The sequence below is a fragment of the Semicossyphus pulcher genome, unplaced genomic scaffold (assembly GCF_022749685.1).
Source record: "Semicossyphus pulcher isolate SPU_LCO1_2020_fin unplaced genomic scaffold, fSemPul1.0.p SCAF_20, whole genome shotgun sequence".
Taxonomy (NCBI): Eukaryota; Metazoa; Chordata; class Actinopteri; order Labriformes; family Labridae; genus Semicossyphus; species Semicossyphus pulcher.
The window spans coordinates 7,204,180-7,227,491 of record NW_027211694.1 but is presented as its reverse complement, the minus strand read 5'-3'; the positions used below and the strand labels follow the sequence as shown (position 1 = coordinate 7,227,491).

Sequence of the window (23,312 nt, the reverse complement as noted above, 5' to 3'; positions counted from 1 at the left end):
AGGAGCCTTTTGTGTGCGTGAATCGCACCGAGACGAAACGGGGCAGAGCTGAGGTGGGAAATCGGTGACGGAGGCCGAGGTGGAGGGAGTTGGCTTTTTAAAACACACACATGCACACTTAAACACACACACACACTGACTTCCTTACTCTCCCTTTTCTTGTCTTTTCTTCTGGCTTTAATGCTGTTTGCAGGAAACTCTTTGTCCCTTTGTCCTACTTTTTTAACTTCTTTTTCAGTCTCATTCTGTCTCTAATAGACTATTTTCACTCTTAACATGCCTCTTACCTACAAAGTCACCCAATTTTGTTAGATATATATATCTTAATCTTGCACATAAATACAACCCAGCTTTAACAAATATCAGTAAACGAAACTTAAAGCGTCCAACTACAAGTTAAAAATCCATTGTGGCATTTATTCACAGATTAATAAATCTGTGTCCAAGCGTCCCGGTAAGCTTCAACTGTGTTACGTTTGTGTTCTTTTGAAATGTATCTTTTAAATTTAAGTCTTCTGATCCACAAACAAACTAATTGCTAATATTGAATGTACTTTGTTTTGTTGTCTCTTCTACAAACAGCTGACCCGATACCATGCGCTGCATGCGTAGGTATACAGGGCCGTTGTGCGGAGCGAGACATAGTGCCGAGGGAAAGGGCTGTCTGACGTCAATGTTGTCGATTTGCAGCCTCAGTCCTATCATGCTATTATGGAGAGCTAATGCCATTATGGTCGAAAAAATATGCAGTTTCACTCTGTGCCTTTGGAGGACGCTATCCACTTCTCCAATGGGCCCTGGAAAACCTCCACCAGACTACGTAAAACGCGTCATCTGGCGGAGGCCAGGGAGCTCGCTAACTTCCTCAATCTATGACGCCCGCCTCCGATGTCATGTCTCGTTCAAAATCGTCAGTTTTGAAATGTAGACTGCAGACCTGAAGATTTTTTAGACGATTCACCGGTATATTCTCGTCAGATTTCTGGGTGTTGTAGGAATGTAGAATGGGCGAAACCACGAGCTGTTTGTACAACTTTCTCAACAGCTGTGCCGCCAATTTCAAATATTATTGCTTCTATTGATTACAGAGAACACCAGCTTTGACTGACTCTGACTGAGAGTTGCTCCTTTAAGCTGAAATGTTTGTTTGCATGTAGGACTCTTTTAAATATCTAAAATATGTGATACTTTTGACCCCGTCTGCAGCGGTGCTTAGCTTAGCTTCTGTGTTGGAACTCTGGCCGGCTTCTCCTGTACAAGTACACTTACTATTGATAAGCACCTCATACAATCCCCCTTCAAAAAACTGAACTATCCCTTTAAACAACAATTCTACAACATGTGAGAATTGAATCTTCTGGTAGGTAGAATTTGTTTCCTTCAGACAGAGCTTCCTCCCCTGTTTCCAGTCTTTGTACGAGGCTAAGCTCCGGGTTATAGCTTCATATTAAAACAAAAGAGGAGTTTCAGTCGTATTTGTTTCTCTGCAGGAAAGCAAATTTTTATATTTCCCAAAATGTCAAACTATTCTTTAAAGTGCGAAAAAATGCAACATTTTTATTTCTCCAAACACAGGAGAATTTCATCTGCATTTGGATGCCGAACAAAGTACTGCACTTTGAAGTGAACACAACTTCCTGTCTCGTATAAAAGTATAAAATTACTCTCCATATTTCACGATCCTAAGAGGAGAGATACTCCAGTCATCACTTAAACATTTTACCTGTCGTGTTTTCTTGCCGTTATTGCGAAAACGCCACCAACGAAGTCGTGCATTTTACTTTCCGACGTCGTACAGAACGCATTCTGACTTCAGACAAATCACAAATAATGAGTCACACACTTTCTGGAGAAGCCTTTGATCTGCATCAGGGTTTGGAAAATGTGCATGTAATCTAGTTTAATGATGATGATTTAGAGTAAACTGTCACAGGACGCTAAATCTCTCCTCTTTGTAACTTTAATATTTCTGTATCTCTTTTTCCCCCTTACAACCTTTGACGATTGTTTCTCCGTCTTATGTTTTCTTTATGGATCCGTCTCTCCTTTCCTCTGTGTGCCGTAACAGAAACTCTTTAATCCAAACATGCTTTACCTCTGTGTTTCCCTTCCCTTCCCTGCTCCCTACGATCAATTCTCATTTCCTTGCTTTCCCTTATTTTCCCCGCTCACAACTCTTATTAAAAAATGAATGCAGGTGAGAGAAGAGAAAGAAAGGCCGCGTGTGAGGCCGAGATGTGACGAGGAATGTCTGAGCATCAATATTTCAGCGCCTGGAACCTTGGATGAATAATTCAGCCTCGGTGTCACGCTGTTTCCCCGCTCTGTGAGACTCTTGGCCTGGTCACACACACATGAAATCTCTCTCGTCTTCTCTCTGTAACAGATTCGGCCTTACAAAACCAGCTGAACCTACTCCAGCTTATATCCCTGCCTTCTTTCACCCCCCTCCTCCCTCCACGCTGTGCCGCTTTATAATTTTTTAGAAAGCGTATAAACTCCTCGTATTCCCCCCGGAGTCTGCATCGCTGCTATTTATGTAAGAGGAAGATGAATTACTTCCCTCTTCAGCTTCTGAAAGACGTAACTGTGCGCCCGTCACACCTCAGCGTTGCATCCACTCTCATAATAACACACACGGACAGGTATTGCTGTTATGTAAGCGCTGCTGACTCTCCCTCCGTTAGCCTGAATAAGCAGACCTATTTAGCTTCAAGAGGGCAAACACGGAGGGTCTGTAGGAGTAGATCTGACGCTCATGCTTTGTACGCGGAAATGAATCGGGGTGCGTCGCACTCCCGGCTCGCCCTCCAGTGATTTTGACCGGCGTGACACTGATAGGGGGCTTATCAGGACATGCAGAATGGTGGGGCTTTATAGAGCGGCTCTTCTTGTTTTCTGTCATCATGTTTTCACCAAAGCAGACGGACATACGCTCTCTGTGCTCTTCACAACACCCCTGAGATGTGGATGAGGTGAAAGGGGCTGTCATTTTAACTCCACTTGTTCCATGCATGGCTGAAAAATGTGCACACAATCACCATATTTTTCCTACATCGATATACACTAAGGCTGCGTTCTTACTGCAGGCCTTCATGCTCAATTCCTATTTAGGGCTCATATCTGATTTTTTGGGATCACTGTTCATATCGATTTTAGAATGTGACCCAGGTGAGATACTAATGTGAAAAGAAAGACCTCTGACCTTTGGCAGCACCTATGGCGATAATCCAGACAGTGCTGTGCATGTGTGACGTCCACGGTTGGCTCCGGTTGTAACTCTTGATTTTCCTCGCTGACGGTCGCTTTCCTCTTTAGACTGTTTGCCTTCATCTGAGTGTCGAATTTGTTTCTTTTTCTTTGGATTTTCACTTATTTTTTAAGTTGTATCTGTAGTCATCGATCTTCTCTTTGTTTGTTCAGCCATAGTAGATTACCGTTTACTCGCAACACTTGCAGAGACCGGAAAAGCAGCCACTTAGCTCCGCCTACCCTCTCTGGCAGACCAACCACTGCTGGCTGATGGAAAACACATCTCGAACTGGGCGCCGCTTGTGAGTCGCCACAGACACCCAGTCTGTAATACTGCAAATGCAAAGGCTTTCATCAGTGGGCCATAGACTCAATCACCATTGTGTTACCTCATTCGGCGATAGACAGAGACTTAACAGACATTTATTGAAATGAAAATCTTCAAGATTATTACTTTAAAAAAGATCCACGTTGATGAACAATGATAACAAAAGACGTCACATGCGCCGACATCCGTTTTCCGTAAAACATGGATGGCTCTCGGGCGTTAGGACTTGCACAAACTTTTGTGCAAGTAAGCGACATCTCCATCAGAGACGGCAAAATGGACAAGAGCGGCAAAGGCGTTAGTCCTCACCTTATCTGCAACTCTTCGGTTGCAGTATGAGCTTTCTCGTTTTGATATATAATAGCAATGGGTCACATGACATGGAGGCTATTGGAAAAAAACCCAAAACATTTTTATCTACAAAAAAGAAAAAGCAATATAATCTAATGTAAGGAGCTGAGTCTTATTTAGCCAAGTGAGCATTAACATCTGACATTGAAAGCTATTGAAAAAACAAAAATTCTATAAATAGATGAAAACCACTCAAGGTAACTCTACAACAAATACTAATACTGCGTTCTTGGAGGCCTGTCACTCCTCAAAGCTGATCAGATATTCTGCCTTCAAAGACGTTGTTACTGATTCACCTTCTCCTCTGACTGAGCGATGCCGTGTTACGTGATCTGTTCTTGTACCATCAGGCTTTGTGTTTCTATTTCAGTGTTTGGTTTTGTCTTTGTGTTATATAAAGAAATCCCTTGTTTCCTTTCTCATTTACATATTTATATATTTAACAGTGGTCTTATTGGGCCTTATAGCTTGTTAGTGCATGTTTCTTTTGTTCTTTTTTCAAGGACTGACACTTAAATAAAATATATCATCATTATTATTAGATAACAGTAGAAATGAAAGAAGTAATTCTGTCCGTTTTTTTAATCCATCCATCTGTTATCTATACCGCTTATTCTGTTCAGGGTCGCGAGGGGCGCCTACCCAGTCATTGGGCGAGAGGCGGGGTTACACCCTGGACTGATTGCCTGTCAATCACACACTTACACACAGACAACCTTTTTCTCACCTTCTAGCTGTAAGGTTACAGCGCTAACCACTGCAGCACCGTGCAGCCATATTCAACACTACATTTCATTGAAAGTCAATAAGCTGTGATGCATAATAATCTCTTCATCCAAGGCCGTGTCCACACGTACACAGGTAGTTTTCATAATGTAGCTTTTTCTCTGCGTTTTGGCCTTTCGTCCACACTCAGGTCACTGAAAACGGATCTTCTTTAAAACCCAAACCAGGCTGAAGACTGTAAGTAACTCAGTTACCACGGAGACGTGTAGACGGGGTAAACTGTGTTTTTGGCTCGTGACGTCAGGCTGTGCACCGTTCTCTCCTCTGTGAGGCGTCAGGGATGAGGCAAAATGATGGACGTGACAAAAGCAGTGATGCTTCTCACCTTGCTAACAGGACTTTTTACATGTTACGTACAGTTAATTGTCCACTATATTGATATATCGTCCCCCTTCCTCGATGCTCCATTGCAGACCGCCAGGTCTTCCAGCAATAGATTTTTTTCAAACGTTTGATTGGCCGTGATTTTCATTTTCTTCTTTGGATATCTGGGTTATATCGCCGCCTGTTGGTGACAGCGTTTCTGTTGTGTTTTGGCGTTTTCGTTTGGACGCAGATTTTTTTTATAACTGCTTGTGTGGACGGTTTTTTTTTATTGGAAACAAAGGAGGCAAAAACCTGCGTACGTGTAGACGTGGCCTGCATGTTTTAATATGAGATGGTTCTAATATATTACAGGAAACCAATAAATATATAAAATAAATTATAATTCTACCTACACATGCGGTATAAACTCCAAACTATAACCGACATAATGCTTCATGTCTCTTCTCAACATATTTCCCCTACAGTCCCACCGATGTGCGTCTTCCTTTCATTAGCATTCACATAACATGAAGCTGAACCTTGCTGTAAACTCACCCTGGGGCTGCGTGCAACAACAGCTAAGAAACGCACACATACTGTATAGTCCTTTAGCGTCTTAGTGCAGCACTAGCTCGCCCATAAATCAATGGGTCCTCTGTTGATATCAGCACATCTGCTCTGAGGATGCTCGGTGTCACACACAAACACACAAAACATGGGTGTGTATTCCCACAGAGAGCAGAACCCATCATGGAAGGAGAGTTATCTGAGCGGTAGCTGTAGGTACGATGAATGTGTGTCCCTGCTCACATCTTTAATCTGAATTTATTTCCGTGTCTGCATGCCGTCTATCTTTCACCTTTCCTGCTTTTCTTTATCCTAAAAGAAAGATGTCTCCCTTCATTCCTCTGTATAAATATGCATGCCATCCAGTCTCGTCTCCGCGTCCTCGAGTGTAAAAAATTCAACATAGTGATTTTTCTCACTTTCCCCCCCTCTCGTAGTAAATCCACTCTCACTCTGCAGCTAACATCATTTTCCCACATTCTGTCCACACATCTCGCTCCGCCAACTGTCTCTTAAACATTCATTCTCCAACAGCTCTCCTCTCCACGCGCCCCATCTCTCTGCTAATCCTTTTTTCATAACCAGTTGGAGTTCTGGAGCGTTTTTTCCCCCCCTTCTTCTCCCCCGCTTCGTCACAGAGTTTCATCATGCGTCTGTTCCCCGCGTTTGTCGTGGGATTCGGTTTTGTTGTTCTTCGACTCTCTCCCTCGCCTCAGTCTGTCTGTTCGGCTGTTTATTTCTGTATTTGTACGTGTGTGTGTGTGTGTGTGCAGGCATCTGAGTATTATTTCTTTGTTTGAGCTGTCAGTGTTTTGGCAGTCGGCAGCCGGCAGCCATCTTTGCTTTTTATTCCGATGCAATTACACTTAATCAAACTGTCTCATTTGCTCCACTGATATCTGCAGCGTGTCCTCGTTTTACCTCCACGTCTCTATCGATCTCGCCTTTATCTCGTCTATCTCTCTTTGTCCCTCCACATATCTTTGTCATCCCTACAAAGCAATACATGTTGACAGTCTGTGTTTGGAATTCAGGCTGTTTTGATGCTGAAGGCCTCATTCAGTGACCTTGAAAAGCCTTTTGTTCTGGCGAGAGTTGAAACTTCTCATTGTTTCTTTCGGACTTCATTTTAGCTTCTCTGTTGTTGCTGGAGCAGAGTCTTAGCCGATTTTCAATAATAATGTGATTTAACTTCGACCTTTTCATAAGAAATTGACCTTAAAGGGGGGGTAATATGCTCATTTCAAGCTTCATATTTCACTCTGTGATGCCTGTGGAGTAGCTTAGCATAATTTACAGTTATTCTTTTCACACTGCTGCTCTGTGCAGGCCCTCATACAGCCTCTGCCTGAAACGACTCAGTCAGCTCTGTCCCTTTAAGAAAGCCTGCTTTCTTCTGATTGGCCATCTCTCCAAAGCCTGCTGAGGCTGCACTTTGTGACGTCACAAAGGCCTTTTATCATTAAAGTGAGAGGGCAGCGGATAGTGTCGGAAACAGGGGAAGAGAGAGTGGGGACGACGCGCGGCAAAGGGCTGAGCCCGGAGCTGCCGCGTCGAGGGCTGTAGCCTCTGTATGTGGGATGCACGATTTACCCGCTGAGCTCCTGGGCATCGGACTGTTTGAGCAAAAGTAGCAATTTTAAGACGTCACTTTGAGTCTGTAAAAGTTGATGAGCATTTTTTACAACTTTTAATTTATTCTCATTTTGAAAATAGTTGGCAGTTTAATTGATGATGAAGACAACTTGTCAGTTGCAGAGCTGATAAACAGCTCCGGAAAAAATTAAGAAACCACTCCACATGTTTCTTTAATCAGCATGTCATGGCCAACGCAATCCAGATCTGTCCCCCATTGAGAACCTCCTGAATGTGATCAAGAGGAAGATAAATGGTCACAAGCCATCGAACAAAGCCAGACTGCTTGACTTTTTGCGCAAATAGTGGCCTAACGTCACCAAACAGCAATGCGAAGGTCTTCCAAGATGCATGGAAGCTGTATTTAAAAACCAGGTTATTCCACCAAATATTGATTTGTGAATCAATGTGTGTCTGACAAACATCTTTTTGCATTTTTTTAACCAGTCGCCATTTTCCTTTTATTAAGACCTTAATGAGAATGTTTTATTTGGAAGTAGGGAGAAATGTTATATATAGAATAAAACAAAAGTTTATTTTACAACACAAACCTATAAATAGAATAGGAATAAAGAACCAGAGAAAAGCATATTTTTTGCAGTGGTCTCTTAATTTTTTCCGGAGCTGGTTTTATGATATAGTGAGCTATGTCATTACATCACTCACACAGTAAAGGCCTTTTATGCGTTTATTGAGAGAGAGAGGACAGCGGATGGTGACAGAAACAGGGTAAGAGAGAGAGGGGCCGCCGCATCGAGGACTGTAACTTCTGCATACGGGACGAGCAATTTAACCGCTGAGCTAAACCGGCGCCCTGGCGAGAGTTTTAATAGGTGCAGAAGCTGTTAGAATCGTCATCTCCTAACTAACAATTAAAATGTGTCAGAATCAGTGATTCACTTCAGCACATGATTGATTAGACGCACGCTATAATTTCAGGGAAAAACAATCAAGACAAGTCGCACAATCTGTCACATAAGATGCTGACGTGTGAGGAGGAAAAATATCCGTCAGATCGTGAAACTTCAACTGTCTCGATATAGACTGTAGTAAGAGTCTGATCACCTATTTCTTGGGGGGATCCCTGATATACGTGTATTTATGCGTATATCAGCTTACAAGATGCTGAACTGATGCTGTAAACATTAGTCATCAACATGAGTCCAGTCATACGCAGAGGATTATGGTAAACAACATGCAAAGCAGAGATTAATCATGTTAACCCTGCTGGGATTCACTCTATATGTTTTTATGTATGAACACGGAATTAATTAGTTTGACTAAATGCTGAGTTCACTCTGGGGTCACGTGTAGCCTTGAGGCTGCAGATAATTACATAAAATCTCTCTGATACTGAAGTAAACATCGCGCAGATTCACCATAGGTGTTTTACAGAGCAGCATTAACACACACGAGGGTTAATGTAATGTCGTCTTGCATTCATTTTATAATAATTCTTTCTAAAAGCATGCAGTGTGAAATGTTTTCCCTTCTGACTGCGGGGTGAGTCGAGGTAAAGGGTCAGAAAAAGGACCACATGTAGGAGGAGAGGGAGCGTGAGTTCTGTTTGCACGGTGACTCATTAATGCCCGTGGGTCAGGAGGCCTCTGAGTCTTACTGTTATATGAAGCCTGACCTGTGTGAAGATGTCAGTTAAATAACTGACCCCGATCATGGCCTGAATACAGACCGTGAGCCTGGTCACACTGGACCTGTTCTGTGTTTCCTTGTTAGCTCGTCTTGTGTTGTTGACAGATGTTTCATACCAGTGTAGCTGGACCAATGGCTGTATATACAGATGGACAACGCGTCTCCATCTGCTCCCATTGTACGAAATTGATGCCAAAATAGCCCCTGTGATAGGCGCTGCCATCTGCCATCCATATGACGTTGATGATGACATCACATGGAGACAGAGCTGCACAGTAGCGATCAGCGGGTGGAGCCACCGTAGCCACTTCCGCTAACCTAAACACACACTTAACTTACCGGAAAAAACAGCAAAGATCCCGCACGTCGGCGTGTTTAACAGCTTCTTGTGTTGGTCTGAGGTTAACGTTCACAGGTATGGAAACTTCAGTGACTGTAGTGATTGTTTTAATTACGTCTCTTCTCGCCGTTCCTCCTCCCCTCTACTCTCCGGAACAGATCGGCTGCAGGAGCCGTAATTGTCAACAGAGCAGTCAATCATCCTTTTGACAGCATCAAATAACTAATTAGATATAAACTTGTCAGAAAAATGAACACTTGGACATAAATCAGCATGATAATAACTAGCTATAATGACAGAAACCATGTTTGAGAAACATTTATCGGACGTGTATTTTGATTTTATAGTTCAACTCATGTCCCATCTGTTAACATGGAGGAGGCGGGCTTTATGACCTATACTGCAGCCGGTCAGCAGGGGGCGCTCGAAACGTTTTGGCTTCACTTTTAGGGAGCTATCATGTCGTCCAACTTTTTATACAGTCCATGAGCTGGACTTATGGCTTCCTGCACGAGCCTGGGAGTGACCGGATATGAGGGAGAAAACCAATGACTGTATATGTAGATGGACGACGCGTCTCCATCTGCTCTCATTGTACGAAATTGAACCAAAATACACCCTGTGACAGGCGCTGCCATCTTGCGATGGTGATGTCATTTGGAGCCAGAGCTGCACAGTAGCGATCAGCGGGTGGAGCCACCTTAGCCACTTCCGCTAACCCAAACACACACTTAACTTACCGGAAAAATAGCAACGATCCAGCACGTCGGCGTGTTTAACTGCAGAACAGCTTCTCGTGTTGGTCTGAGGTTAACGCTCACGGGTATAGAAACTTCAATGACTGTAGTGATTATTTTAATTACGTCTCTTCTCGCCGTTCCTCCTCTACTCTCCAGAACAGATCGGCTGCAGGAGCCGTATTTGTCAACAGAGCTGTCAATCATCCTTTTTACAGCATCAAATAACTAATTAAAAATAAACTTGTCAGAAAAATGAACACTTGGACGTAAATCAGCATGATAATGACTAACTATAATGACAGAAACCATGTTTGAGAAACATTTATCTGGTGTGTATTTTGATTTTATAGTTTGACTCATGTCCCATCTGTTAACATGGAGGAGGCAGGCTTTATGACCTATACTGCAGCCAGTCAGCAGGGGGTGCTCCAAATGTTTTGGCTTCACTTTTAGGGAGCTGTCATGTCGTCCATCTTTTTTATACAGTCTATGGAGAAAACCAACAGCACATAACAAGATATATATTTATAGGCTAGTAGGCTAGGCTAATAGACAATGCAAAATGACTGAACTCTTCAACCTCAGATTAGCCGTCAAAAACTGTCAATATGTAGGAAAATAATGTTCATCTTCTTAATGATTGAATGGCCTAAAAAGGAAGTAGCAAAATAAGCCAGGAGATAAACAGTGCAGTGAAATAACTGTGTCCTTCTTATCTACAAACACATTATGACATTATTTTGCTCCAGGTCCATTTTTATATCTCAACCAGTTAATGCTATTTAATATGTTTTTTAGTCGTGATTATTTGTTGTGACAAGGAAGCGTTTCTATTTCCAGTTAACCAGCTCCCGTTTTAGGATGAATGCAGACGTGTGCGTGTGTTTGTGTGCGTGTGTTATTATGGTTGCTGTGGAGGTCGTCCAATCAGCAGAAGTTTATCCGACGCCCTGCAGCAACAGAAATATACTGGGACATTTTTCAGACGCGCGGATACACGGTGTATTTATGGCATGGCACGACAAGAAGAGGAAAACCAAAGGCGTACATATCAGGAATATGCAAATGAGCTCCCATTAATGCTGTTGAACGGTGTGCATGATTAATGGAGTGTTTGTGTGTGTATGTGTGTGTGTGTTTGTGTGTGTGTTGGGATTGTCCTGTAAGCCAGACATCTGCTGCCACCACCTCCTCTGTTGCAGTCGGTCTGTCTGTCCATCCGCCTGTTGAGCGACTCAGGAGTTGGCCTGCTTTCTTGCACACACACACACACACACACACAAGACACTAAAGCTACACTAACACAGCTTCAACCTACAGATTTGATTCATGTCGAGTCTTTTATTTCGATATACGAGGTACAATTTTAAAGTTAAACGTGCGCCAACACACTGATACACTCTCACGCCAGACTGGCAATGATTGACTTGATGCTCCTTTGATGATTCATCCCAGCGAGATGGATCTTGAATAGAAAATGTCAACTTTAAAACCGAGATTAAACGGAATCACTCAGGAAAGCTGGTGGTGGGGGGGGTTTATTAGTGTGTCTGTTTCTGTGTGATCAAGGGCGCCTGCGGGGGTGTGTGTGTTTGTGTGTGTGAGTCTGTATGAGTCAGAGTAATATAACCCTTTCAAATTCATCATGGTCTTCTTGGCGTCATACAAGTTTTGTGTAATAGGCCTGTTCTTACTGATAGGGGAAGATTACTAACACTTTCATGTCTGCATATTAATATGAAGTCACATGAGGTACGATTGCTTCGTTCCGTACGAGAGTACACAGGCGGTAGGACTCCGAAGCAGAAGGTGGCGGTAATGCACCTCAAAAACAAGGACAAGAAGAAGAGTATCATCAACTACGGAACATATATGTTGTAGTTCTAGTGTAGAAAAGCGTGCGAATCGCATGATCCCAAGCCCATACAATGGAGCCAACCTTTGCACTTATTGTGGAGAAAATCTCAAGAACGACGCTCTCACCTTCATTCCTACGGTATCAGTCATGGCTGTGCAGTTCAGAGGATGAGATCAGCGGTGCTGCGTGCATACGTGGATTTTGGAGGAGACGTTCTAAAAAGCAGTCCACTTCTGTTGTTTAGAACAGTAGCTTTCACACCTGATGCGTACCGTACCTATATACACATGATTGGGGCGGCTGTGGCTTAGTGGTAGAGTCGGTCGTCTTTCAATCAGAAGGTCAGAGGTTCGATCCCCAGCTCCCTCAGGCAACATGTTGAAGTGTCCTGTTGACGGTTGACAGTTGACGTAGCAGCCTCTGCCATCAGTGTGTGGATGTATGTGTGAATGTGACATGTAGTGTAACAGCAGCTTTGAGTGGTCGCAAAGACTAGAAAAGCAAGTACAGTCCATTTACCATTTACCACATGAACCGTACTCGAGACCACCTTTTGAAGTGGACCTTGAAAAGAGTACGATACAAAGTGTTCACACTAATCAAACGAACTGGACTTTGGGGTCAAGTGTACTCGGATCTGGGCCTGTGTCCCTAATGTGAAAGCCCCCTTAGCCTAGCTTAGCATGAAGCTTAGACTTGAAACAGGAGAAAAAACAGTTAGCTTGGTTCTATCGAAAGGAAATAAAACCCATCTATAGCTTGTAAGTAAACATGTTATATGTTGGATGTAATCCCTTCTCCTGGATGAGACTGGTACATGCAAAATGTTTGTTGTCTTTACACTTAGTTTTTTGACCACAAATACAAACAAGATGTTAACTGTTTACTAGTTAACTTCTGAGGTGCTGGTAGCTAGATTTTCTTACCTTTGGATATAGCCGAGCTAGCTTTGTCTCCATTTCCTGTCTTTGTGCTAAGCTTTTTATTTTTATATCCAACAGGAGGAGAAGCACAGGTCTTTATAGTCACATTAATGATGGCTGTATTCCATTTAGCTGCTTCAATGTCATGGTCCTGATTGTGTGCATGCTGACTGCCTGTGAACTTTCTCAGACACCTGAAAAGAACAGAACCAAGCTATTATTAACACCTGTGCTTTTCCTCCTGTTGGATGTAAAAATGTCCGCTGTGAAAGAAGCCCATATACTCAACACAATACAATATAGGGTTGTCTGTTAAGAGCCTGAAGCATTCTAACAGCCCCTCTCTCTGTCTCTGTCTGTTTGCCAGTGGTGGGACGTGGAGAAAGGCGAGGCCCTGCAGACCTTCTACCCGACGGGAACCGCCTTGAAGAGGATCCACGTCTCGTCCGACTTCTCCACCTTTGTCACCATTGACAACATCGGCATCCTCTACGTCCTGCAGAGGGTGGTGTGACGCTGCAACCACTGCTCCAACACACCAAAAAAAAAAAGACAAACAAAACACATTTTGTCTTGCAAATCCAACTGTTTCCAACTGTTTACAGGAGCAGATGAGTTTGCACTTGCAAAAGGGCTAAACTGACATCTGCACATCTCATCACCACACACTTCTCAACAGCCTTACAATAGAGCCTTACTTTCTGATGGGCCAAACTCTAATCACTCAACTTAACACCAGCTTTAAATTCAATGATGCACCTTTACAGTTCAAAGAGATTCCTGCTCTTGAATGAAAAGGCGATGAAAATGTGTGTTTTTGTAAATGAAATAGAGCAGAATCTTTTTTAAACACAAGAAAAGGTGCATTAAAGGGCAACGTGTTTACTAATAAATGCTCAGGCAGATCTTTTCAATCATTAATGCCTAATAAAAAGGTGAATATCAACAGGTTAAAGGTACGTGATCCTTGCATCACTTTAAATGTGAATTCTAAATGTTAATGCATATTGTGTTGGGGCTATTATTGCATGAAATGTGAAAGATTTTCCACTCCACTGTTTATAATCGCTATAAGCTATCATGCACGCGCGCTGATCCGTTAGACTGTCGTTATGAGGGTAAATCTCCTGCGTCTGCTTTTGAGCCTTTTAATTTAAAGCCTTAGTCTGAACTGAAATACGACTTGAGGCTGTGTATGTTTTGTGCACATGGGTTTCTCAATCCACCAGCATAGCTAGAACTTCTGGTGCACTTTGATCAGCATTAAGAATTAATGTTTAGATTAAGTTTTAATGATTGAGCATTTTAAATCTGAATCTGAAAACTTTATAAAGCCTGTGGGTGTGTTTGTACATCTGAACTTTTTGTACTTTTGAACTTAGATCAAAGGTAAATGTTTTCTACAAAAAAATGCCGTCTGCGATTTATTTACTATTATTTTTATATTTTTTTGTTAACGCGACACTTTTTACACACACTTTGATCTGATGTTTGTGGTGTAACTATAAAGCCTTTTCCTGGTCAGAGCACTTTGAAGCAGGAGGTACAATCTTTCATGCAGATTTGTTCAGAAATATTTCTTCATTTTCACATTGTGCTCTTCCCAATTGGTGCTTAAAAGTCGGCATAAATTAAATCAACAGATTTCCTTCCACTGAGGAGGGCCCTGTCTTAAAAGAAAGATGTCTGCTCAGGATGTAATGACACTGTTTTATGCTGTGGTACAATGTGAGTGTAATTTATAAAAGATTAAACTACACATTCTATGATGATGTCTCTTTTGATTTTTTTACCTGGCCATATTATTATTGTAGAATTATTTAATTTCCTTTTTTGGTCATCTGTTAATTGACTGTATATCTATGAATCCAGCAACTCCTGTATTCTCCAGTTTTGAACTTCCAGAATACTTTGCATTATCCTTAATTCAATCTAAATGTAAATGAAATCAGAAAAATGGAAACATTGCTGTCTTCCACATAAATAATATGGAACAACAGGCTTTTCACAGGACCTTCATGTTGACAAAATAATGGAAGAATTAATCATGGACCATATAATTCAATCAATTAAAAAAAACCCTAAATAATAAAACACATTTTATGGTTGTGCAGCCATTTTTTAGGAGGAGAGAGGGATCTTCTAGTCATTGACTTAGCAAATAGCAAAAATCCTACCACAATAACAGTATTTAGAGGGTGAACGCTAAGAGTTTGGGGTTATTTGCATGGATGTGTTTAAGCTAAAAATATTAAAATGTTAGGTAAGTACATTAGTACGTGTTTTATTTTGAGCGCAACTTCACGCTTTTACTCTCCCCACCACACGTTGGCGCTAATGCACAATGTGTAGTGAGCACTGCGCCATTTCCGGTAAAATTTTAATGGCGGACTAACCAAATCAAATCACCAAACAAATTTCCTTGTAAGGTGCGAGAAGCAAATGAATTAACATAGAACTACAGCAAAACAACGAGAAGAACAGTGAAATCAGAGATTTCGAAGACAACTCGGAAGTAAAAAAACAGCGACAAAGGGGAGAAAGTTAGCAAAACAGTGACTGCTATTCTGAAGTTTGTATGGATGCTAGCTAAGCTAACAGTTACCCTGGTTACCCGGGACAGGCAATCAACGGACACCTGTGGACTAACAACAGATGAACTCTACCCGGGGCTTATGTAACTCATGGTGGATTTAACCTCAAACAACACTTCTTTAAAGGTAAGAAAGCTTTCTAGGTTAACTTTTATTGTTTTATTTGCTTGTTTATTTAAAAAGCTAATGCTGAGCCTGCTTATGTTATAGCAACAGTTACTGTATAACGGTAGTTTCAGTTTAATTACTGTAGCAGACATCCTGACTTGGATCGTATACAGAAGGTTTTGTGATTATTAACAGATAGAAGTGAAGTTTGCTTATTTATCAGATGTGTGTTTGCATTGGACATCAGATGCATTTGTTTGTTGTTGGCATAAGTTCTTCGTTGGCTGCCAGAACTGTTGTTGAGGTGTGCTGTTTCATGGCCAACATGGCTTTTTGTTGTTAATGTGTGGTTGGTGGCATCCTCATATCCGCATGCTGAGAGCTGGCTGTTGCAGAAATGAGCTGAATATTATAAGAGTGTTTTTGTGCGCTTGTTTGTTCTTTACACATCTTTAGAGAGCTGATAGAGTGGTTTTAAAAATTGAATATTTGTTTTATAAATGCAGAGGGCTAATTTGTTTGAACTGTTTAAGTGTATTTTCTCAAAGATTTTTGGTACCATTTTGAAAAAGCTTAACTAATAGACTCCTCTTTTTGCAATCGCAAAACATTTGAAATATTCTTTGATTCAGAGCGAAAACACGGTATTTTTTCCTTATTTACTTGATCTCCAAGTGACTCAGTAAACAAATGTTGTTGTGGTTCCCTCAAGTTAAGTTTAGGCTTCAAATGACTAAGCCGCAGCAGTCAAAATATCCCGGAGCTGCTACTGGTGTTGACATTTAAATAGTACCAGAGTCTGTAACTTCCCTCTTGAAATAACACACAACAGGTGCTGCTTTTATCCCACATATATATCTGACATACTGACACCACTCTGCTGCTGATTTACACACAGTCTGGAGGACAGTCTGGACATGCGGTGTTCACGTTTACTGATGTATGTTTTTAACACCTCCCTGTCATCACGTTCATGACTTGACTTTGAGTGAACTTGAAGCGCAGGGATCCCATTGTCAGCTGAGTTATTATGTGCTGTAGCAGTGATTGATAAAGCTGCTGTGTGATTCATCAGTGCCTAATTAATTAGATTTTTGTGTGATGACAGAAGTGTGTGGAGGTCTGACATGGGGGTGACCATGACCGTATTTCTACCCAAGAAGGAAGTAGTAGTGGTGCTGTAGTATAAGGGCTTGATGCAGGAGTGTTTATGAGGATTCAGGTTACTTAACCCCATATTTTAAAGTGTCACTGAAAGTCCTAAGTCTTTTTTGAATTATATTTCCAGGCTACTCCCTTTAAACTCAGCATTTATAAAGTATTTATGTCCACGTGAATTATATATTTCAGTTTACACATATTTCACTTTTCTGCATGGCCGACTGACCTGCTGTACTAACTAATTTTCATGCTTTATTTGGACCTATGACCACTAATAAATTACCTACTTCTTGTCCAGTTTCAACTGTTTTAATTCTACGCCACTTTTCAGATTTAATTAAGCATTTGAAGGTTTGGTTTCTCCTCCGTCTCCTGGTTTGCCATGACATTTAGCAAGTTTAGCAAGTCACCATTTGGGTCATTGGGTTTTTGAAAGATGTTGATTCAACTTAACGGTTATTTTGGATGCTGCTGTTTGTTGTGCAGTTGAACTGTATGTTAGGGCTGCACGGTTTTACAATTGCAATTGCGATGTGCGCATGTGCAATAGTTGCATCGCAGGAAATATGATAGTAACGCAAACTAAGTGAAATACGTCAAGCTGCTACTTTTCTGTTGCTAGGTGCAAAACAAACTTGCCAGTTCCTCATTTTCAATGACTAATCCACAAGAAAAAGTCTGATCAGCAGCGCCAAGATCGAAAAGTGGCCGGCACATGCCACTCGGGGGCCAGTGGCATGTGCCGATCATTAGACTGGCATGCCTGTCCCCTCAGTGATCTGCCACTCGTCTTCCAAAGGCAGGTGGCGCTCGAGAGTGAAAGGGCATGTGAAAATGTACAGTGGTCTTGCTTTACGACATTTACTGCTATAAATAGAGGCTATACATTTTTGTCTTTATTGACAACGCAAGTGCAAAATGTAAATAAAGGAATGAATACATTTCTCTCATTAGTCTCCATATGCCCTTTCACTTTCGAGTGCCACCTGTCTTTGGAAGACGAGTGGCATATCACTGAGGGGATCGGCATGCCGGTCTAACGATCGGCACATGCCATCGACAACGCCACATGCCGCTGAACTCCTGGCACACACAGTATGCCAATGCATGCCATCGGCCACTTTTTGATCTTGCTGTCACTCCATCTGATATCACATTAGTGCAGCTCTTCAACAGAGCAGGCTGCAGAGTGTGTGTTACCTGCCTGTAAACTGTAAACAAGCAACAGAACTCGCGTCTCCTGCTTCCTGTCGGCACACACAACCTCACACTGTGTGTGTGCTACAGGTGTAGGCGCTAAAAGTAAACACTCTGCAGCACGCCCGCTCTGTGAACTGTCCGTTTATGTAGCCACAGCGTTAACCAACGCCGGGGCGAGGTTAAAGCTGTGGAATACTCTCGCGCAACAGAGCTGCTACCGTCACAGATAACGTTGGGGGGATGATCGAGGCTCCTTTAAAGTTGGTTTTAATGCTTAAACTGTTAGCCTGGTTTACTAATAAACTGTCAGCTGAATGTATGTGAAAATAGACGTTGCAGGGGCTGATAAGTGAGCTACATTTCAAACTTAGACAATCCTGAGTGGTGATGGACGAACCTCAGCTTCTAAAAATCAGAGTAAAGTCATCTTGCAGGAAAAAAGACAGCAGTTCATTCTGAAAAACAGGACACTCAAAAAATTGAGCTCAAATCACCTTGTACCAGGATCATGTCCTGGTTAAATATAGCTGCCGTGACCTCACCACCTGTTTGTCATCTTGAGAACCAGCAGTTCTGAACACTCGTGTTAAATCTGTCCCTTCTATAAATGTAGAATAACGATGAGCTCCAGCACACAACAAGACGCCTTGTTATCTGGCCAAAACAGGGCGACATCACCTCCTTATCCTCTGACAGGAAACTTGAAACCATTTGTCTGCGGGTCCTTAGACGTTCTGGGCGCTGCGGAGCATCACGGCTGCCAGTCAGATTCGGGAAGTCGTCCAATCGTGGTGCAAGACTCGGAGCAGCCATACGACATGCCAATGCAACGCTGCCAGCTGTCAGTTAGACTTCAGTGCTTTCTATTTATACACCGTCGCTTAGTGGCTGATGTAAAGGCGCCCCACTCTCCTGCTGCACAGGCCTATTTATCAGGTAGTTTATTCTCAGTGGAGTCTGAGCTGAATGTTTCCAGGATTTAACAGAAGAAAGAGAAGAAGTTTATATGTAGGGTGTTGTCTTTTATAGGTGTTGGATTGGATGTTTGCTGCTTGAAACACAATGATGCAGAGGTTTTGTTCCAGCTACGATTAGACACATTTGCATATGAGCACAGAAAGCTGATTTTAGCATGCATTTAGCCAGCGGCCGGTACGAGGAGAGAACGAGCATCTTCAAGTTGCTGATGTCATCGCTTTTGAAATTTATACCTGCATGGACTGCTTTGCCAAGCTCAGATAATCAGCTGCAGCTTCTTTGCCTTTTAGTGTAATTTAAATGTGTGTGATACTTTCAGGCCTTGAAGCAGGGATTAGTTTCAGGTATCAGGTTGGAAAGTGCCATTTCGTCACGCTTTGTACGCTTAAAAAACACTCTTCCTCTGAGTGAGTGTCTGTGTCATATCTCTGCTGTAGCTTTGTCAATGAAAAATATAGAATTCCATGACGTCTGTTCTCTTTGTGCGCATTACGCCACGCACTTACACACTTTACACCCTGCAGTCTCCACGGAATTAGTGTGAACTTTTTAAAGTCTTGTCGAGGTGTGCACTAACCTCGTTTATGCAGCTCTCTCCTGCTTAATTAATCTTTGTCTGCTGCCGAGGTAATTACAGCGATCTGGCTGTCTGAGTGTCTACACACTACTGACACCACCTTCCCCTCTCTGCTGCAGCTGGGCCAGGTTTTCCTTTCCCGAGGTCTCTGATGTCTGTCATGCTGTAGGCTCTACTTCACTGTGATCTGGAGTAAACTGGAGCTGAGGCTTTGTCCATTGAACTCCTGGATGTTATTGGCCTTTGAACATTTTAGGAGTTAAATAATATCCTGCTCATGTACTCATAAGTGGCAGCAATATGTTGTCAATCAAATAAGTGTTTCACTGTGTGCATTGGTTTTAGTTTGTCTATGATTAAAGGGCCAGCTTTTCAACCTCAGTCCGATCATGCTGTTATGGGGAGCTAATATTATGGTAGAAAATAAAATGCAATTTTGCTCTGTGTCTTTTGAGGACACTATCTGCTTCTCCAATGGGCCCTGGAAAACCTCCACCAGACTACGTAAAACGCGCCATCTGGCGGAGGCCAGGGAGCTCGCTAAACTACACTTCCTCAATCTAGGACGCCCGCCTCTGATGTCATGTCTCGTTCAAAATCGTCAGGTTTGAAATGTAGCCTGCAGACCTGAAGATTTTTTAGACGATCCACCGGTATATTCCTGTCGAATTTTGGATGCTGTCCTGCTCTAAGCTGTTGCCTGCAGCGAAAACGGTAGTATTTCACTCCAGCGTCTCTCGCTGGGCCGTTCCTTTCAGAGTTAGCGGGGCAATGCATGCTGGGTGTTGTAGGAATGTAGAATGGGTGAAACCATGAGCTGTTCGTACAACTTTCTCCACAGCTGTGGCGCCAATTTCAAATATTATTGCTTCTATCGTTCACAGAGAACACCAGCTTTGACTGAGAGTGGATTTTTCCGGGGGTGAACTGCTCCTTTAATTAATTCAGAAATCTTTAGGGATGCACGATATTATCGGCACGTTATCTGTATCGGCCGATATTGCCTTAAAAATGAACTATCGGATATCGGCCAACACGCAGATATCCACCGATATAACTAACCGATAAAATATTGGGCTGCTGCATACTTGATTAAATGCCCGACCTCTGCGCAATGTCCTCGGCACGAAGAAGACCTGCGCGGCGCAGCATGATGCCGTCACGTGTGTCTCCCTGCAGCATGAGAGAGTTAGAAGCCAAAATGTGCATGGAGTGGAAGTTTTTCAAAGTGTCCGAAATAGATAGCAAAACTATTTGCAATGACTGCTCAGCTTCAGTGATGCGAGGAGGAGCCAAGGCAAAGTCTTTCAACACTACAAACTTGATTAACCATCTCAAGACCCGTCACCCCGACCGTTGTAACTAATGTGATAAGAGTATCACCATTATACTGTACGCTAATTCCACTACAGAAGAGAGTTGATGATCTCTGCAATTAGGTGTGCAGGAAAAAAATATCGGTATCGGTATCGGCTAAATGAGTTGTAAACTATCGGCATATCGGATATCGGCAAAAAATCCAATATCGTGCATCTCTAGAAATCTTTAGAAGGAATGAAAGAGAGAAAACAAAGCCATCGCGAATTGCACCCTGGATAACGACATCTTCCTTCTCAAGTAATTTATTATGTAAAGTTCAGAGGCCTGCTAGCCTAATTAGCCTGATTTAGCAGCAGTATCTCCTTAGCTGTGAAGGCTAATACGAGGCTGATATTTAAACCTTTCTAGTTTCCCAACGAGAGGTCCGCAGTCGCTCGTGGACTCCCGGGAGGTTTTAAAAAGGTTCTTGTTTCAAAAGAGCTCAGCTCCCCTCCGGCTTTCCGTCTGCTGTCTAACACTTTCATTTAGTTTTTATTCTCTCGCTGCTCTCCTTCTTCTCTCTCTCCGCTCTCCTTTCCTCTCATTAATTTTTCACTGCTTGCTACCTCTCAAGCTCGTGGCGATGCGACGTGCAATTGTGCATGCAGATTTTTGAGGTAGCCGGCCAAACCCACCGACACACACATGCAGACTTAATAGGTCATCAGGAGAGATAGGTGTGTGGCACGAGTCGGTTTGTGCTGCGTGTTTCTTTGCCAATGTAGTTTTTTTGCAGTTTGATTTAGTGCATTTCTTGGGGACTATTTTCAGCTGCGTATTAATATACAATATTTACGTAGCAGCAAGATACATGCCCATTTTTATCATTATAAGAATGTGGAACACAGTTGTTAAGTTTGGCAACAGAGTGTGTGTGTGTGTGTGTGTGTGTGTGTGTGTGTGTGTGTGTGTGTGTGTGTGTGTGTGTGTGTGATCTGTACCTGTTCCCAGGCCCAGCAGCTACACTCATTACAAGCCCTTACACAACTCAACACACACAGTTGTCCTTCTGCTCCGCGACCATCAGATCCATGACACTGTTGAGTATTGGGTCACCACATTATCATTCCCCTGTGTCTTTTGACCCTGATTTGCTGTTACATCCTCACCCCATATGTGGATGTGTGTTCCTATGCGTGCTCGTGTGTGTGTGTGTGTGTGTTTTTCTCCTGACCTTGGACAAACATTGGTTCCTGTTCCTGTCAGCTGTTGGCTCAGCTGCGCTCCACCTTTATTGCTTCCCCGCGCGGAGCCAGAAGGCTGAGAGCCAGAACCCGGTCCATGTTGGGCCGCGTCCCGTTTCTCCGTAGACGTTTCACCTTCGCCGTACCCATCAGCCCAATTAGTTCGGGTAAGAGACTCTAGCTACGTCACACAGAGCAGGACTGAAGAATGTCAAAGCTATGGACTGTAGTTAGTGTAAACTAGCCAGGATGGGGCGATAGAGGTCTGAAGGGGGAATGGAATGGGGCCCAGAAAGAGCAGATGCTGTGGTCACCTGTGCCTCACCTCGACCACCAGCTCACACAGCCAGACCAGCAGCTCTCCCACTCACACACCACAGGAAGGAGGAGGGTCACATGGCCTGCCTCGCCTTCATGTGTCCAGCTGGAACACGTCAATGAATGAAACAGAGACACTGTATAAAACAGACGGGGCTTTTTAACAGAACACATTTTGACATGTCACTATGGAAAAACACATACACACGATGAATTGAATAAATGATGGCTGCTTGAGCTTCAGTTTTTATACTCCCTGGCTTGTTGTATGTTCGGTTGAGGTGTTAGTCTAAGGAGTCCAGGGTGGATTGATGTGTAGAGTTCGGCATCACATGAAGGTGCCCTGAGATAACTTCTGTTGTGATTTGGTGCTGTGTAAATAAAACTGACATGACTTGTGTAGAGTGGAATCCTTTAGAACAATAATCTGCAACTATTGTGATAATTAAAGTGGCAGTAAGCAACATCAAACATGCAGGCGCATTTTGCAGCTGGTGTGTGCTGCGCAGCCGTTGTGTGGTGAGTCTCTCTGCAGCGCTGAGGCGAGCAGAGAGAGAGGAGAGATTCTGCTTATTTATTTTCCAAAAACTTCACTTTATTGCTGGCAAAATGTTCAAATACGACTAAAATTATTATTATTAGTGCTCACACACACGGCAGAGAGGAGAAAACGTTAATTTCTTTGCAAATTTTATTTAACTTTGTTTTATTTACTTAATAAAACTTCAGGAAGTTATTTATTTATTTATTTAAATTTTCAGTGAACTTTATAAGAGATGCTGCTGACCCTGGGAACTCCCTGCGCTTTTTGTTTGTTTGTTTAATAAACATATGCTTAAAGGCATTTAAACAAAGTTAAGTGTTGGAGTTTGTATTATTCAAAATTTTGACGCCAATATTTCCACTTTTACTGCAAATGAATATCGGCTCCAAATATCGGTTATCGGCCTCCTTGACTACTAATAATCGGTATCGGTATCGGCCCTGAAAAAACCATATCGGTCTATCTCTAATCATCATAGTTCTGATTCCTGGCGTTGGAGCTACCGTTAGCTGTTACTGTAAGAGCTACCATTTCCTGTCAAGAAGGGCAGCCT

The 23,312-nt window shown here is 42.6% G+C and overlaps 1 protein-coding gene across 1 annotated transcript in view; it reads left to right on the top strand.

Moving 5' to 3' along the window:
* The window catches only part of apaf1 (apoptotic peptidase activating factor 1), a 50,374-nt gene extending 35,891 nt beyond the window's left edge, over nucleotides 1-14,483 (top strand). The window contains exon 27 of the mRNA XM_069670954.1: nucleotides 13,104-14,483. Coding sequence (XP_069527055.1) covers nucleotides 13,104-13,250 — 147 coding nt within the window. The 3' untranslated portion in view covers nucleotides 13,251-14,483. The remainder of the gene's footprint in view (nucleotides 1-13,103) is intronic.
* The last annotated feature ends 8,829 nt before the right edge of the window (nucleotides 14,484-23,312 follow it).